The sequence below is a fragment of the Tursiops truncatus genome, chromosome 12, assembly GCF_011762595.2.
Source record: "Tursiops truncatus isolate mTurTru1 chromosome 12, mTurTru1.mat.Y, whole genome shotgun sequence".
NCBI classification, from domain to species: domain Eukaryota; kingdom Metazoa; phylum Chordata; class Mammalia; order Artiodactyla; family Delphinidae; genus Tursiops; species Tursiops truncatus.
This window is the reverse complement of record NC_047045.1, coordinates 46,413,731-46,432,257: the sequence shown is the minus strand read 5'-3', so window position 1 is coordinate 46,432,257 and position 18,527 is coordinate 46,413,731. Positions and strand designations below refer to the sequence as shown.

Below are 18,527 nucleotides of genomic sequence, written 5' to 3'. Positions count from 1 at the left end.
AGTAAGTCATTTTATTCAATAAATATTATACATATTTAAAGACATACAGAACTTATCCTGAAGATAGTCGAACTCTACCTTGTCAGGCCTTTTCCAGAATAAACGGAGTGGTAATACGCACTGCTCTCTTTTATGCCAATCCCATAATAATGATACCTAGAGCAAGAACAGGAACCAGCTCTGCGTTAATGTAGTTTTTTGAAGGGGAAAAAAGAGACTAAAGTAGAATTGAAGTAAACCACAAGTAAGAACTGCAACCTCTTGGTCTGCATCTTCCTTTTCTGATTTTTTCCTGATTAAGTAATATCTTAATGTGTTTAATCCTTCTTTAATGGTAACTAATTCTACTTATGGTCATATTTCTGGCTCTAAGCTTGAAAAAGACAGGAGAATTGCCTACTGCTAACCCCCCTCAAACCTCTAAAACATTAGGTTTCAAAAACAAACAAACAAAAAAAATTATAATTGCAGGCATTTAACTGCAGGCACTTAAATTTGTAAATGTAGACATTGGCTCTAAGTATATCAAGCGTATCTATCTGCAGACTGCTTGGTTCAATTTGAATGTGGTCAACTGAATAAGAAAATGGTGGGTTTTCTTTGTAGTACATCTATTGAATGGAGAAAAGAGTATAACATTATGTGTGGGAAAGACGTTGATGTCATGCATAGGAATATGTACGAAGCATCTGACCCTTTGAAAGTTATTTTCCTCATGAGGTATGAGAAGCCCAAGTCACCGTCATTTTCACTTCAAACTTTTGTGCAACAATGGGGAAAAAACATCTCTGTGATGAATCAATGGAAATATGAAACATGGACTGGAACAGTGTTATGAATAATTTGTTATAAATGTATCTATGGATCCTGAGCCACAGGCAAATGTAGCATCTCTCAAGTTGTACCTCATTCTCCAAAACTGCAGACCCCAGACTTACTCCACGCCCAAGTACAAAGGCTACACATGTGACACAACCGCTAGTCAAAGACTGGGTATCTAGTGAGGGTGACCAAAGCCTGCTAATTTCTGCCTTTACGCTTCTTTCCCCTCTCTGCGCACCATGCAGCACCATTACCTATTTGGTTATTTACCATTTCAATCTGCATTCATCTAAGATCAGGGAAGGAATGAAATAAAAGAATAAGGGGGTTTCCAGTAGACTTCAGTGTAACCATATCTAAAACTTCATTTCTTAGCATCACCATCTGAGTTTAAAGTGGACAGGACAATGAACGATCTACGCTTCAAGGCACCTTTGCTGACCTCAGTAATAAAGAAGGGACTTGTCAGAGCAACTCTACCCCTAAATGTTTTCAAGGCTCAGGACGAGAGTACAAATGGAAGCCCACATACCTTATGCCTAATCACTTAAAATATATAAATCAAGCGAACACATTGTGAAATAAAATGTCTCTGTCCTCCTATCTTGACAATGTACCTCCATAATGATCCAGTAGGTAATTCTGAGCTTAGAATGCCTAGACTCCTGGAGTTCCATGAGGAAACATGGTGGTGGGAGGAGAGCTGCCCCCAGCTCCCTTATCTCCCCAGCCTCTGCTGCTTCGTGCACTGTGAGGGGCCTCTTGAGAACACTCCAGCCTCCATGTCCAAGATCCACTCTCACACACACCCCAGACAGCTGCCCCCTGGGGGAGGTACCCATCTGGTCTATGTCTCCTGAGGATGGATGAGGGAAGAGGCCCACTTCGGCCCAGGAGGCAGGCCTGAGACTGTTTGGAATTCTTGGGCCCCACGGACCTGAAATGCGAGCTTGAAGGGGGATGCAGTCTCGGGGGACACATTCACTCAGGCAATGGACTCCTTGTCTCCTGGGAAGGAGATCAGCTGGAGGAGGAGAGGAACAGGGCCCTCTATAAGTATGAGTCCCAGAGATGGCTTCTCTCCCATTAGGTTCTAAGGGCAGAGGAGTTGCCTCTAATGACCCTGGGCCATTTGAGATGGAGAAGAAAGAGTTTTTAAATATGAAAAAATTACACCTATTATAATAAGAAATGTTTCAGAAAGGGCTGTTATGTTTGAGAAACAGTAATGGAGGGTGATCACGGTAGTGAAGGTATTTTATGAGTGTGGCAGACTGGGAACAAGTTTTCAAATCCTCAGTTTTGGTAGAAGGACAATAGCAGTCTGTTAACCTGAACAGAAGAAACTCCATTTTTACAGTAAGAAAATACTCCTCCGGTAGATAAGGGAAAAGAACCTCTACAGTATATTGGAACAAAGGGAGAAATGAAGGAAATATGAAACTTAAGCAAAGGACATTACAAAAGGACATTACAAAAGGCAGCTATATTAATAGAAATTGATAAGGTAAATACCTAAAACCATAACAAATGAACAGATTTAGATGATATTCAGCCAAGCCTATTAGGATTAGTGAGTGAACATGAGTCTGAAATAAGTATAACTACTTTTCTTTATTAGATTTTAGAACTAATATACCAAAGAAAATGTCTTTGCATTAGAAGAAATGAAGCAAGAGATGCTTGAGGACAAGAGCATCTATTACAATGGAAATATATTGCAATTTCATGGTCGTTTGCAAAGCTTGCTGTTTGTTCTATGGGTGCTACAGTTCAAATAACTTCATTCTAGCCACTTGCTAAAGCAATACATGTTAAGCATTGCTTTAAAAGTTGATAAATCTTCTTTTACTATAACTTTGATCTTCTTGTTTCTCATCTATAATCCTTGTCTCAACATGTAAATAATATTATACCATGGTAAAGTGGTTTGCCATGCAGATTGAGAAGAAACTACATTGCCTTCACGGGTGGTAGACAAAAATCACAAGACAAATCAAAAGGATAACCGTGAGTTCAACAAATATTAGATGGCACACTAATCCTGACCACTGTGAGAGCTGTCAATACAATGATTAAAAACCAACGTGGATGACCGAGCCAGGAACATATATGCTTCTGAATTCCACCCTAGTCCATGGTTTCCTGAGCCAGACTGCCTGCGAGTCACAGAACAGTGACCACGTTGAGTAGCCCTGAGGCGAATTTTACTTCCATTTTTAAAAAATCACTTGATCAACACTTTTTGTAAAAATGGCAACATCCTTTAGGACCCAATAAATGCTGAGTAACATGGATTTGTAATTCTTTTCTTACTTAGGATTTTTAAGGAAAGGATATTTTTATTACACAATTCATTTGTTCCTGATTTTTATAAAACAACTGTATTATTTTGCTTCCTCCTTTCTAATCATTAGGGCAGAATATCTTTAAAAATAGAAGTACTTAATACCTCCACTTACATCTAGAGTCAAGATTTTACATCTAAAAAAAAAAATCTTTTAAGTAATGTGTTTTATTCGTAGGTCAAATGTAAATGACACCATCAACCAGATACACATTGACACCCAAGGAAGGTAACTTGGTCAGCTATATTCCACTGTACAAATGAGAAGCAGCATGTCCTTTTCTCATTAGCAATGCCTCATAATTTAGACATGTTGATGTAGCTGAGCATGTTATATCAATACAATCTTATAATTATGCTGGCCCACAGGGAACGAGTGAAAAAGTGAACTCTTTCCTTCAAACATGTATTTAATGCTTATTGTGTGCTACGTGCTGAGCACGTAGAAAGAGACAGATGAGGGTGTCTGCCCTGGAGGAGTTGATAGTCTTGTGGGGGAAAAAAGCATGCAAAGAAAGAACTGCAATACAAAATTAATATGTGCTAAAATTGAAGCAGGTGATAGTAGGTACTAATAGAAATAGTTACCATTAATTGAGCAACTATTACATGTAAAAAATTTTATGCATACTTCATCTCAAATTTCCACAGCAGCCTGCAAGTGAAGTAATATCTCCATTTCAAAGCAAAGTTCAAAAAAGTTTATGTGATTTGTTTGGAAAAAATATGTGAAAAGTTATGGGTTTGAAGACAAAATTCAAACCCAAAGCTCCACAGAGCACTCTTTGTTTCAATAGACTATACTCAAGATGCAAAATATATATGTATATATAATTTTGTATCTCAGTTTTATTTATACTTAGAAGTTCTTAAATGAAATATAGTTTGAATATGCTTGCACTCAGCATATACACTCTCTCTTCAACTTTAGCATGAATCTTTAAGAATTGATAACTAACTCGAATCATTAAGAACTATACCATTGATCTGAATGTTTCATATTTGAAATTCCATATATAAACAGACTCCCTCTAGAATATAAGCTCCCTATAGTAGGAGCTCAATAAACATTTGTTGAATAAATAAATTTATAATATGAAAAAAGTTAAAAATAACAATGTGTCATAAAGAAAATTTTATAAGCAGGAATTTTTAATAAAGGGCATGCATATAGTATCATATACTTAAACATAGCACAATTTAAAATCTGGTAGAGATTAAAAAGACTCTTGTCTAATGTGATGTAAGGAAATCTACTAATTCCTTTAACTCTACCACTAGTACTGTGTAAACTTATCTATTTCTATCAGTTACTTGCCCTCCATAAATAAGGCGTGCTTTCCTCACTGTGTGCCTTTACTTTGTTGAGCTCTATTGGGAATGCCCTTCCTCCTGCACGTCCCCATTTCTTATCTGTGCCTCAAGGCACAGCTTCAACACATGAAGCTTTGCCTGGTCTCTTAGGCAAAATTAATTTCTCTGTCCTTTGAACTCCTCTCTTGGTCAGTTATCCCATGGAGCTTTGCATCTCGTACCAATGGTATATGTATACACAGCTTACCTCCCCTACTAACCTATAAGATTTGGAGGAAGGGAATTTCATCTTCCCCTTCATTGTGTTCCCCCTTAGAAATTACTGTAAAGAAAAATCCTTATTTATTGGACCAGTCAATGTGTTCTGCTAGAAATCTGGAAACTGATAAAACACAAATTCTCTTAAAGCCAGTTGTTTTCAATAACTGCTTCCTAGGACTGTGCCTTTCCAGGTACTGGTAAAATATTGGCATTGAACAAAAGTTGTATCCCTAAACAATGTATATAAAGGACATGCAATCAGCATATTTAGGTGGAAAGACTAGAAATTGCTGGAAATACAAATCTCAATATTTTGCAATGACCATTGTAATGCTTTAGCACATTTCATATCCAGTTTCTTCTGGAGCCAATAAAATAATCTTCCCCTTTAATCTTCCTTTTAGTCTAACTAGGAACATGTTATCGTCTGTCTGAGTGATGATTTAGTGTCTTTGAGAAGAGATAATAAATGAGCAGCTCTCTGTCTTCCTAACAGCTGAAGATAAACTTCATAAAACCGGGGAGAGTAATTTCATACAAAGTATACATGGATTTTTCATCTCACTTGCAACATATTATATCACTACTTTGTTGTTAATATATTACCCTAAAATAAATCTTGCTAGGAAATATTTGCCAGAAATATTCTAGCATAACAAGAATATATACAGGTAAATGTTGAATAAAAAGTGAGGTTTGCCTCATTGTGGGCTAACTAGTTTTTAAAATTTATATACCAATAGCTAATGTCTATCCTGTAGGTTACTCTGAATAAAGATTCCCAAACATTTCACAGTTCTTTCTCCCTATATGATTTTTATTTTAAAAGATATATGATAACTGCTTAAAAATCCTAGATATGATTAGCTAATTTCTCTAAGAAAATGTTTGCATAATACAAGTAGTCTTTGTGATTATCTAACAAAATTGTCTTCATTCATTAGCATCAACTGTCCTTAGCCTTGCATCAAGTGACAGATATCATTTACATTTTAGGAATAAAGAAGAATAATTAATTAATTTTTATGCCCACATTTTAAAGTGAATGTGTTATATTTTTATAGGACAAATGAAATTATTGCTCCTTTTTTTAGTACTAAAGTATTTACCTTGTGTCTAATACTTTTCTTCATTTGCTGATCAATTTATACCTGCACCTGTATTTCTTCTTTTCCATTTTGTCATTATATAGAATTCCTGAAACATATGTTCCCACTGAGCTAGTAGCCCTGATGTTAGTTTACATTATACAAATGATAACTGATAAGGAAATGATGGGATTAAGTTGTTCAGGGAGTTGCAATAACTTACTATGATAAGAGCAGCTGCCATATCAGTTTTATTAACCCACTAAATCACTACTAATAAATAAGATAATAGCTTTTATCCGTCATGTCTGAAAACCAAGATTTGACTGATCAAAGTCTACAAGAAATTAAAATGTAACTTCAAATCAAACAGTTTACTGTGTGCATGAAATCTCATGGAATCTAATTGGTGGGCTCAACTGTGTTCTCCCTTACCCTGCTGAGCCATTTTGAGCAAGGGTGGGACGTGGCCTCTTTTGCTAATCATTGTATCTTTAGGACCTAGTCAGCACCAGGACAGACGAAAAATGTTTACTAAATAAATAAATATTGATAATGAAATTGTTTTGACAGCATGTACCCTATCTTACTATTGTTTGCACCTCAAAAACTCTTTGGCACCATGCTTTGTCATCAATATAAATATGAATGGATTGATGATCCTTGCTATAATACATTCATAACATAAAATAGGCAAGAATTACTTTTCATTAGATACTCTTTGTACCTATAGAATTTTGATTCATTTTTATTTATTCAAAATCTAAATTTAAAATTTTGGGGACTTCCCTGGTGGCACAGTGGTTAAGAATCTGCCTGCCAACGCAGGGGACACGGGTTCGAGCCCTGATCCGGAAAGATCCCATGTGCCGCAGAGCAACTAAGCCCGTGTGCCACAACTACAGAGCCTGGGTGCCACAACTACTGAAGCCCACGCGCCTAGAGCCCTTGCTCCGCAACAAAGAAAAGCCACAGCAATGAGAAGCCCAAGCACCGCAATGGCCCCCGTGATGCAACTAGAGAAAGCCTGCGCAGAGCAACGAAGACCCAACACAGCCAAAAATTAAAAAATAAATAAATAAATTTATTTAAAAAAATTTTGCACAGGAAGGAAAAAAAATTATTAGCATTGGTGGTAAATCAAAGAGAAGAAAAGAAAAACACAAAAGCAAAGTCAGTTTTTATCTTGGTTTTCAGAACATGCAGAATCTGCCATTGGGATTGTTGGTTTTCTTGGCAGGGAGGGGATGGTAAGAGAAAATGAAGGGATGGACCGCAGAGTTTATTATTTATTTATAAATTAATTAATACCAAATTTATTCATATATTAGAAATAATTCAATAGATATTTAGTGATAGTATGTTTTGGGCACTACGACAATACAAAGTTTTACAAAATTACTAGGAAAATTGGGAGAAATTATAAATTCCTGTTTCTGCAAAATATGCTTACTTCTTCATTTATATTTCTATATCATCAATTGTTCATATTTCCATATACATAAAAATGTTTTTCAAATGTAAATTTTTAAATATTAAACATCCAATAGAAATGATGATTGTGAAGATAATATACCAACACAGAGAACATTTTGGACAAAAATTAAAAGCAGAAAGCAAAATTGTGTTTGTGCTACAAATTTGCTTTTATAGAAGACATAAATATCTCTAAACAAATATAAAATAATTTCAAATGCCTTATGATTGATGCTTGAGAAATGTTGTTAGCTCTCTGAAGAAGAATCTAATATATTAATTAACATTTAAAACTGTTAGATCAGAAAAAATAAATAAGGAACCTCCATACTGTTCTCCATAGTGGCTGTATCAATTTACATTCCCACCAACAGTGCAAGAGGGTTCCCTTTTCTCCACACTCTCTCCAGCATTTATTGTTTGTAGATTTTTTTTTTTTTTTTTTTTTTGTGGTACGCGGGCCTCTCACTGTTGTGGCCTCTCCCGTTGCGGAGCACAGGCTCCGGACGCGCAGGCCCAGTGGCCATGGCTCACGGGCCCAGCCGCTCCACGACATGTGGGATCTTCCCGGACCGGGGCACGAACCCGTGTCCCCTGCATCGGCAGGCGGACTCTCAACCACTGTGCCACCAGGGAAGCCCTGTTTGTAGATTTTTTGATGATGGCCATTCTGACCGGTGTGAGATGATATCTCATTGTAGTTTTGATTTGCATTTCTCTAATGATTAGTGATGTTGAGCATTCTTTCATGTGTTTGCTGGCAACCTGTAAATCTTCTTTGGAGAAATGTCTATTTAGGTCTTCTGCCCATTTTTGGATTGGGTTGTTTGTTTTTTTGATATTGAGCTGCATGAGTTGCTTGTATGTTTTGCAGATTAATGGAACGAAATGGAGTTATTTGTAGTGATGTGGATGGACCTAGAGTCTGTCATACAGAGTGAAGTAAGTCAGAAAGAGAAAGACAAATACCGTATGCTGACACATATATATGGAATCTAAAAAAAAAAGAAAAGAAAAAGAAAATGGTCAGAAGAACCTAGGGGCAAGACGGGAATAAAGATGCAGACCTACTAGAGAATGGACTTGAGGATATGGGGAGGGGGAAGCGTAAGCTGTGACAAAGTGAGAGAGTGGCACGTACATATATACACTACCAAACATAAAACAGATAGCTAGTGGGAAGCAGCCACATAGCATAGGGAGATCAGCTCCATGCTTTGTGACCACCTAGAGGGGTGGGATATGGAGGGTGGGAGGGAGGGAGATGCAAGAGGGAAGAGATATGGGAACATATGTATATGTATAACTGAATCACTTTGTTATAAAGCAGAAACTGACACACCATTGTAAAGCAACTGCACTCTAATAAAGAAGTTAAAAAAAAAGAAAAAATAAATAAAATTTATACCTCAAAAACTCAAAAGTTCAATTAAACAATATTTTGTTGATATGACTGATATGGGAAAGAAGAAGCTTTATCAGGTGACAAAGCACAAACTTTAGAGCCAGATAAACCTTGATCTAAATGCCAACATTGTTATTTTATAGTATCTGTGTGGCCTTGAGCAAGTCAGTGATCTTTGAACTGCAGTTTCCTCCTTTGTAAAACACAGTAATTCCAATCTTGTATTGTCATTGTGAGGATTAGACAGTGTGTGTGTCTGTGTGCATGTGTGTGTGTGTGCTGCTCAGTAAATAATAACTTTTAATTGCATTGCTGATTTTTGGATGTAATGTGAATATCATATTATTAATTTTATATTATTATTAATAATTTCATTACTATTAAGGATAGTGAGGTTGAAAGCATATTCATGTCTCCATTCATTCCTGTACTTTTCCTTTTAATTCTCACACCAAACCTGTAGATAATGGCATATCCAACTTATTGATGAAAAGCTGAACAGCTCATCTAGTTGTATATGGGAATATGGGATTAAAGCTCAGATTTGTCCAATTTTAAGCCTCATACTCCTAACCACCAGGCAACTCTGCCTTTTGATATATTATCTTCCAAGATAAAAAAAATCTAAGGGTATTTCTTGGAAATAGAGTCAGGAAAAGTATCTCGCTAAGTATAATTACATCAGAATATTAACAAGGACAAAATACACAAACTCTACATCTTGCCATATCTTTCAAAATACTTAGTTTACATATAGAAATAAATTTTCCCCATGATATGAAAATACCAAAATATAATATGCAAGTTATAAAAAGCAAATGGCACATCAGGTAAGTAGGAAAAAATTCAAATTGTTAGTGCTATGCTCTTGGGCATCTGTTCTCAGATATCAAACAAATTGCCTGAAGTCACTACATATAGTTACAACATAAACCTACACACTGGAGCCTCATTGTGTCACAATGGACAAGGTTAATGATTCATCCCTAATCCTAAAGCCTCCTTCTAGGATTAATTGACTTTCTCTGCAGCCTGCCTGCCTGTCCTCTTGTAGATCCTGTGAAGAGGATTTCTCTGCATTGCTTTGCCTCTTTTTCCACCATCTAACTATCTTAAACACTACCTAATCTTTTCTCTACCTACACAAGTCAGTAGGAATCAATTCAGTAGAAATTAGGCAGTTAAACTGATTCGACTTTGAAAAAAAGCTGACTTGGTTAGAAGGAATGAGCCAATTTTGTCTTTTTCAATCTGGCATTTCATTTCTCAGGCCACAATACTATTCACATTAATAGGAATCAATTAAATAGATATAAATTGATAATCTATTATGTAGCAGACCACAGAAATAGTATGAAAATGGGCGAGACAAAGTCTCTGTCCTCAAAATACCACCTTTTAAGGGGAGGAGATAAGTTAATTTCGCATTAGGGTAGGTATCAAAAACTGCTATGAGGGTGCAAAGAAAAGCCTACAAAACATCAAGAGGCTAAGGAAAGATTCAAAAGAGGAAGTTCAGCAGACATTCTTTTAAATGGATAGGATTTCAACACACCTCTAGGGGAAAGGGCATTTTTCATGGAGGAAGACAGCATGAACAAAACAGTGGTGGTTGAGAGGGAAGCAAAGGGGACTGGGCAATAAATTGGTGACAGCATAGGCTGCATGCTGAAAAGTGAGAAGTAGATAATAAGGTAAGAAAATGGTTTGGGACTAAATCATAATGGACCTTGAATGTCAAGGTGAGAAAAGTTTGTCATGAGCAGGCGAAAATGTCTGAGGATGACAGAGAAATGATTGAACTTCAGAAGGTCAGTTTGGAAGAATGGTATTGAACAGACCAAAAAGACAGAGTCAAGGCCAGTTTTTGAAAGTGAGAATGGAGAGAGAGATTCAAGAGAATTCGTAATAAATTAGGATCTATTCTTTTGGCAAGTGACCGAGCCAAAAGACTGAGCTAGCCAATAGGATAACCACAAGTTACATGTGGGTATTAAGCATCTGAAATGTGACTAGTCTGAATTGTGATGTGCTGTAGGTATAAAATACACACGGGATCTCAAACACTTGGTAGGAAAGAAAGAATGTAAAATATCTCATTAATAATTTTAATTTTTATTATATGGTTAAACGATCATGTTTTGGATATGTTGGATTAAATAAAACTTAGTAAAATCAGTTTCATCTGTTCCATTTTACTTTTTTAATATGGCTACTAGAAATTTTTGATTTAAATATGTGGTCACGTTATATTTCTTTGGACAATGCTGAACTGGATGTTAGAGCCGAAGGAGACACTGGACAAACTGGAAAATAAGTGGCAGAAGAGGGAAGAGGACTTGGTAGTGTTGCAACAGAGAAGTTGTAGGGGAAGTTTTATGCATTTATTTGTTTTAAGAAGACATTATCAACAGGTTCAAATGCTAGACAGGTGCCTAGGAAGATCAGTGACAGTAAAAATAAGCCATTGAGTTTTTGCCCAGGTAAAGAAATGGACAGGACTGAGGCATGTGATCAGTGCTAAGGCAAGTGAGCAGATAGCTACTCTCAAGAAATAGCAGAGAGAAGAAAAATAACAGAGCAATAACAAAGAGTATAGCAGGTTTGAGACGATTTTATTTTATCAACACAGAAGAGATCTGGATATGTTTGTAGACAGAAAGAAAGGAACAACTAAAAACACAGTGGACAGAAGAAATAATGGGTGAACATGAACCTGTAACTGGGGCTTCTACAGGGGTCGCCACAAGAGATAAGTAAAGCTAAAGTTATCAAGGGAGAGAATTCATGACTGCTTATTTTATATTTATATTTCCATTAAGTCATATGGGCATGGCATTTGTCTTGAAGAGAAAAGAGGGGAATATAAAGAAATTATTATCTGGGAAAGAAAACCAGAGGAAGAACCTGGACCATGTTCAACCCCTGGCTTTGGCCTTGCTCTTTGGAAGTGTTGTGGATTCCATTTGGTCACTTATGTAGCCATATGTATTTCCCTTCCATGACACTGGTACCTTCAGTCGTGGCTTTAAGATTATAAAAATGATTCATTTAGATTATTTCATCAGAAAAAATAATATATTATGATTTTTATGTGTAAGTTTTGCTTTTTAAACATTATTTTAAAATCCACTTATTTTTCTTTTTAGGTCTTAGAATTGCTAAAAGTCTGCTTTATTAAGAAGAGAATACCTAGCTCTATTCACTGATAAAGACAATACTTGTTTCACATTGCATTAGTCCTCATATACATGCATCATATGTACAGATCTGAAATGTGCTCATCCATGTGCCTTACTTTGAATGGCCTCTTGTTCCAAGCCGCCGAGTCGTCAAGAGGGGAAATTTTTGACGAATTGTCTAGAAAGAAAGTCAATTGCTTTAGTTTTTAGAAAGTGTGTGTTTCTGTTGCAAGCCTCTCATATTCAATTAATTCTAGAAAGCAAATGTTGAACTTTGAGTAAATATTTAGTCTGGAAAAAATAATATCATACACATATTGATACATAATGACACCTCAGCAAAGGGAGGGAGGTGCTTTTTTGATGACATTGTTCTACTGCCCTTTTCTCAATGTCCAAAGCAGATCATACCAATATCTGCTCTTGCTTGATGTTACTGCCAAAGCAATTATTACTTCATGTATGTGCTTTGTGGGAAGATTTGGGTTTCTTTATAGTAATTCTTTGCAGAGATTTACCCACAATTAAGTATCTACCTCCAACCCTGAAAGGACATGGAAATTTTCTTTGCCTTGCCAGATCTTCAAAGCCGTGTTTGAAACTTTTTCTTTTCTACGTTCCTTTCTCTAAATTGCCTAAAAGTTAGCATTTGATTAAAGAACAAAAATCTCTTCTACATAAAACAGGGCTTTTAACCTGAATCTTAGGAGATCCATACATGATCTTCTAAAGGCTCCATGGCAAACTCTGTGTATTAATATGTGTTAATTTCTTGGGGACTGGTTCTGTAGTTTTTGTCAGATTCTCAAGGTGTTTTATGGCTCCCCAAACAGTTAAGAATGACTGCCATAAGGGGCACTAATAAAATATTAAAGCTAAAATGCAGCCTCCTCATTTTACAGAATGAGTGAACTGAGTTTTGAGGAAGTTTAGTGCTTTTCAGGTCTCGCAACAAATTAGAGTCTAGGCTAGCACCTAAATCACTGGATTACCATGCCCTTATCACACTGTCTCCTGTAAACGATAGGTTTTCAAAATAAATTAATAAATTATTTTACTTAAAAAAAAACCTGGGAAGCCAGACCATAGTAATCATTATTTTCTAGACAACGAGTCCCTCTACAGGTTAGAATTTGGATTTCAGTTTATAAGAGATGCAATATTTGAGATCTAAACTTCTTACAATTTTTCTGGGATATCCTTGGTTCTTAGATAATAGAGCAAGACAAGAATCTCAAAGAACAAGGCTCTCCCAAGAGATTGATATTGTTTCCTGATTCTTAAAATGAGATCAACATATGTAAGTAGAGTAATGTCAGCTATATAGGTTCCCATCCTAACCACACAGGTTGGGTAAAAAGGAATGTTTTTAAATGAGAGAAATTTAACCAATCCCATCACGACATCTTGGAGTTTGGAGTGTAAATATACTTAGAACAAATGGAGAATTAGGAGAACTATTTATGAAATAGAATAAACACAGTCACCAATTACATTAACAAGATACTTGTCACCTCCACTTAATTCTGCTTCTCAATACAGGCCATACCATACTCTTTAATGTATCCATCTTTGAAAGGAAATATTATTGCTCAAATACAGCTTCCTTTAAGGTCACATTAAATCTTCTAATAGCCAGGGTTCTAATATTCAAAGCATATAGTAATTCAAGGTAAAACAAATAGTAGGTAACATCTAGGTTAAACATATAATAGTTCCAAATACAGCCAAGAGATTTCATTTACAAAACAGATTCTTAATATTCTATAAGAAAATTTGAACAGATAAGTTTGTTTCCATACTGTCTGCCTGACATGACTTCAGTTGTAAGGTAGTATAGCCAATATGTGTTATTTACCTTTCCAAAGGTGGCTGCACAGGCTGGCTCCAGTTTCTCTTTCCGGCAGAAATCTAAATAGTGTGCATAAAGGATGCACCGTGGTAAGCAAACTCCTTCACATACAATGTAATTCTCTTCAAGCCTAAGAAAAAGGGCAAAGAATTAGGTCAAACCTTTTCTTTATTTCTTCTTTCCTTTCCCCTCTCACGTTGATTTAATGCTCCTTTTGAATACAGACGCTATACAAATGAGTTCTTGAGCAGACATGAGTAGACTTCTTTTATTCTGGATAATATTAAAAGTATGATCACAAGGATTAAAGTTAGAAGAGCAAGAACCCCAATGAACACCTGCTAGTGCAGTTAAAATACCATGGCTAAGACAAAACCACTCCTGTGTGGTCCACATCCCAATGAATAGGTCTTACTTCCGTGTAAGTCTTCCCTGTTCAACACGCTTTGCTCTGTGCTAATCAAATATGAATAGTGAAATTGAAGGTGCTGGTTTTTAAAAATAACATTCTCAACACTAAACATTCTCTTACTTCTGTGTAAGTCTTCCCTGTTCATCACACTTTGCTCTGTGCTAATCAAATATGAATAGTGAAATTGAAGGTGATGGTTTTTAAAAATAACATTCTCAACACTAAAGGGCTGCCAGGCTTCAGGTTGGCAAATGTCTATAATCTCTTACTTTCTTTCACAAACTAGTTCCAAACACTGAATAGTTAGGGAAGCATGGTGATACATTTATTTGCAAAATATATAAGAGTAAATTAACTTCACTTAAGTTCGAAATGGTACCGATCTATTTCTATCTCTACACTTTTTACTGTAATCAGTACTTACAATTATCTAAAAGATCCTGTACACTTGAAACATACTGTTATTCTCTATAGATGCCTCCAAACATGACATATCAATTCAGCTCCATATTATAAACATAATTATATAAACTTTGAAAATTTAGAAGTAATTCCATTTAATTTGGATGCCTGCAATTGCACACAATTTATATAAATGTAATAAAATATATTTAAGTGTTATAAATATCTGAACAGCAATCAGAACATCAGAACTTGTAGATTCTACTCTCAATTTTTCTAACCTTTCAGTAGATGATATTGGCTAAAATTTACTTATACTCTTTTTATGTAGAGTAAAATCATAATTACTACTATACAAGAGCAATGCAATATAGAATATGCATTCAGACTAAAATTGAGTGAAACTCTTCTAAACTCTTTAGATCTCTGATTTAACACGTTCCCAAGATGCATGAGATAAAAGCTACAGGACGTGTTTCCTAAGCAGGTAAAGTATCAGACATCCATTGTTCTATGACAAAGGAAAAAAATGAATCAAAACCCAATAAAATTTGCATACATAAAACCAAACACCTAGTTGATGGTGAAAATTGAAGTTAGGCAGATTTTTCACTTTAATTTTTCAATTCTACAGTTTAATATCCCCGCTATAATCTATAACCTTAAGGAAAAAATTATCAGAAGGTAAATAACTCACCTAGGCTATTTTTTTTTAAATTATGTAACACTTTTTTAAGAGAGAGTATGGAGAATTCAAACAAAATGACAACATTTTATAGTTTCAAAAAATATGAAAATTACTGAGAAATATTCAACTATTTAAAACTATATTTTAATGACACGTATATAATGCCCACTTTTTCACCTGGCTATTTTGATGGTGTAGGCATTATTTTTGTCTTCAAAATACTGAAAAATCCTATACATAAGTATAATGTTAAGTTTGGGTATAACTTTTTTCTTTAATTGTAATGCATTTACATTTATAAAATAAAAACCTAAGTTTGTTTCCATTCATTCAAGTTGAACTGAATAATGCAAGTGATCATTCAAAAGACCTTCATAATATATCTGAAGTCAAAACCTTTTAGCTCCAATTATCCTAAAAAAAATAGTGTGTCCTAAATATTTCAGATAATTAGCTCAACTATTTACTGCTCTAGTAGATTCTTAACCAGTAAACGTGATATCAACTTCAATAGTTAAACCATAATTTTAGAAAGATATTTAGTTTATATTTCAAATATTTGAAAGAGTTAAGGATATAATTACAAAAATTTACTACATGCAAATTGTAATTCAGTGTTTAAATAAGATGTGCTACTTTTTTTAAGATACTGTTTTTTCTACTGTATTTTTCTAAGATTTAGATCACACTTTACATATAAACAGATCATGTAACATCAGCAAGTAGACATTTTTACTTATTTGCGTCTTATTTGGAATTTGGAAGGAAATTTATAGTTCTATTTCTTCACACTACATAGAGAAGTATAATATTATGTTTTTACTTTAAATTTCCTCTTCCTTTTAGAATATTATAAAATGTACTGTATATGTAGAGAGCCTACTGATAAACTCTTGGTTTTTAAAGATTTTCCACAAAATCCAATTAGTGATATTTCACTGTAATAAATCATATGTGAAAGGTAGTTGAACACTTATTTAAGTTAATAGCGTCATCTTAACTGATTTTTCTATGTCTTCTAGTTCAAACACATTTCATCTTATGGCCAATACACAATTTTGAATTTGCCCTCTACGGATAAAGGCACCGTTAAGATCCTTCCTCCTTTTAAGTTGTTTTTAAGAATCATGTTTTATAAACATAAAAATAACAAATATATAAGGACTGAATTGATTGCATGTTAAGCAAATAAGTAATAAAAAATTCATTATTGCTTACATTAGAAGAAATTATAGTTTTAGTCAATAATGAACAGAATGATGGTTTTTATTTGTATTGCAGATCATTTTTCACCAGTACCAGAGTATGTCTCTATACCAAATATTCAGTGAAAACAATTTTTGGATGAATTTCTAATCGGTCTTTTAAACTTCTCCAAGAAAGTCTGAGGGAGAAGCAAATTGAGAAAAGCAAAGAATCTGAATATACTGACTTTAAAAATTCAACAGGTGCTTAAGGGTATCCTTGGGCGAGTCTTACCACTGCAGGGTGAGCTGAGTCTGCTTCTTTTTATCCTTCATAATCTGCGTGATGGTTTTCTTCTGAGAGAGGTGTGGATCGGTTGCTTTGGTTTTGCTGTCTTGATTGTCCGCAACCTCTTCTTCAGAGGAAAAGTTACCATTGCTTAAATGCATTTCTGATTGCAAGTTGAAAAGATGATAAAGAAAATCAGAATATACAATCAATTAATTAGCCTCTAAATGTATCTTGGCGTCAAACAGGGTGGCCTATGGGGTTCAGAGGAGAGCTATGCAAAATCCTTTCGACTTAATTTCTATTTAACAATCATTTTCCTAGGGGAAATATACGCGCGTTTGCGGTATGTTTCTTTTTATTATCGGATGCCCTGTAAAAAATACATCCGCGTCCCAATCACGTCCCGGGAGGGGGCAGAGCACTCACCGGCTTTAACTCCCACCGGCAGCTCCGGGTCGTCCCCTTTCTCCCCGCTGCCCAGCGCACCCCCGGGCTGCGCTTCAGCCGCCAGGTACACCCTTTCTTCGGGGAAAACGAGCAAACCCTTGCTCAGGAGCTGCACACAACACTCCTCCTGGACTTCGGGGGAAACCTGGGGAGAAGCCTGCACCTGCAGGAAGGCGTCTTCCAGCTCCGGGACCTTGGCCATCCTCCTGGCCACGGAGACTCGGGCACCCGCCGCTCGACCGGCTCCCAGCGGAGCCCCGAGGCCGAGGCGGGGCGGGGCGGGGCGGGGCGGGGCTGGGGACCCGGGGCCGCTGGGGCGGGGACGGAGGCTGCGGCTCGGGATCCCCCGGGCGTCGCGGAGAAGGAAGGCCGCGCACAGGTACGGCTCGGACAGCCCTGGGAACTGGGTGGGCCAAGGCGGGACTGACTCTCTCCACCTGTCTGCCATCCTGGCAGATGCTCAGCTTGGAACTCACTTCCTCACCTGCGCTCGTCGAGCCTGAGCAATGGAGTCCCATTTCCCACACCTCCTTTCCCCTCTTTCCTCCTTTTCTCTCATCTGGCCCTGGGACCGAGCACTCTTTCCACACCCAAAGCTCCCAGAAAGAACCAAGGCTGCTTCCGCGGACAGCCTTGACTCTGCAGGCCCAGGCCAGGAGAGGAGGACCCCAGAGCACCGCTCAGTCTTTGCACAACATGTCCTCGGTTGATTGATTCCTGGAGTAATCCTAGGGGGTGGTGAGGGCCCTTCTCAGTGACTTGGGACAGACGCCATCGCATCCCACAAGTGTCCAGAGGGCCCTGCTCCCGGGGCGCAGAATGCCGGGCCTCTCTGTCCTCCAGGATCTGGCCCTGAGCTTGGAGGAAAAGATGCATTCACTCCCTACACGTTTTGTAATTTAAACGCGTCCCTGACGATCTTCACCTCTTATACCTAGTAGTAGTGCAATGGACGTTTGTTGAAATGAAAAATGAAAGAAATCGCCGTATTTCATTTCCAATCCAAACTGGCAAGAAAGTCATGTGGTTGAAAATATCTTGTTCTCTAAGAAGGAGAAGTCAATAGACTTGGGGTCTCTGTTGCCTGACTGCCACATAATCCTTCATTCCTTTCACCTTCTGTTCTTTTGACAGATAATGCCCTGTGCTTGCTATCTATATGCTTAGTGCTCTCCAGAAAGAGCAAGAATCCTGCTTTGGTTCACATCGCCTCACCACAACCTGCAACCTGTCACCCTCATTTGGAGCGTTAGAAAGATAAATCACCCTTGAAGTTTAATTTAATATTAAACTATATTACATCAAAATATAGCATAGAAAAAACAAAATGGGACCCAAGGTGATAGATGGCTGGA

General features: G+C 36.7%; 1 protein-coding gene across 3 annotated transcripts in view; it reads right to left on the bottom strand.

Moving 5' to 3' along the window:
* Nucleotides 1–18,223, bottom strand: part of RFX6 (regulatory factor X6) — a 57,339-nt gene extending 39,116 nt beyond the window's left edge. For 2 of the 3 annotated variants that reach the window (XM_073789527.1, XM_073789526.1), the window contains exons 1-5: nucleotides 17,152–18,223; nucleotides 16,729–16,885; nucleotides 13,754–13,877; nucleotides 12,012–12,073; nucleotides 79–156 (exon numbers count right to left, since the gene is read on the bottom strand). In XM_073789527.1, the coding sequence (XP_073645628.1) occupies nucleotides 79–156; nucleotides 12,012–12,073; nucleotides 13,754–13,877; nucleotides 16,729–16,885; nucleotides 17,152–17,620 (890 nt within the window). In that variant the 5' untranslated portion in view covers nucleotides 17,621–18,223. The remainder of the gene's footprint in view (nucleotides 1–78; nucleotides 157–12,011; nucleotides 12,074–13,753; nucleotides 13,878–16,728; nucleotides 16,886–17,151) is intronic. The other variant, XM_019929215.3, reaches the window with a different exon arrangement.
* Nucleotides 18,224–18,527: the final 304 nt, after the last annotated feature.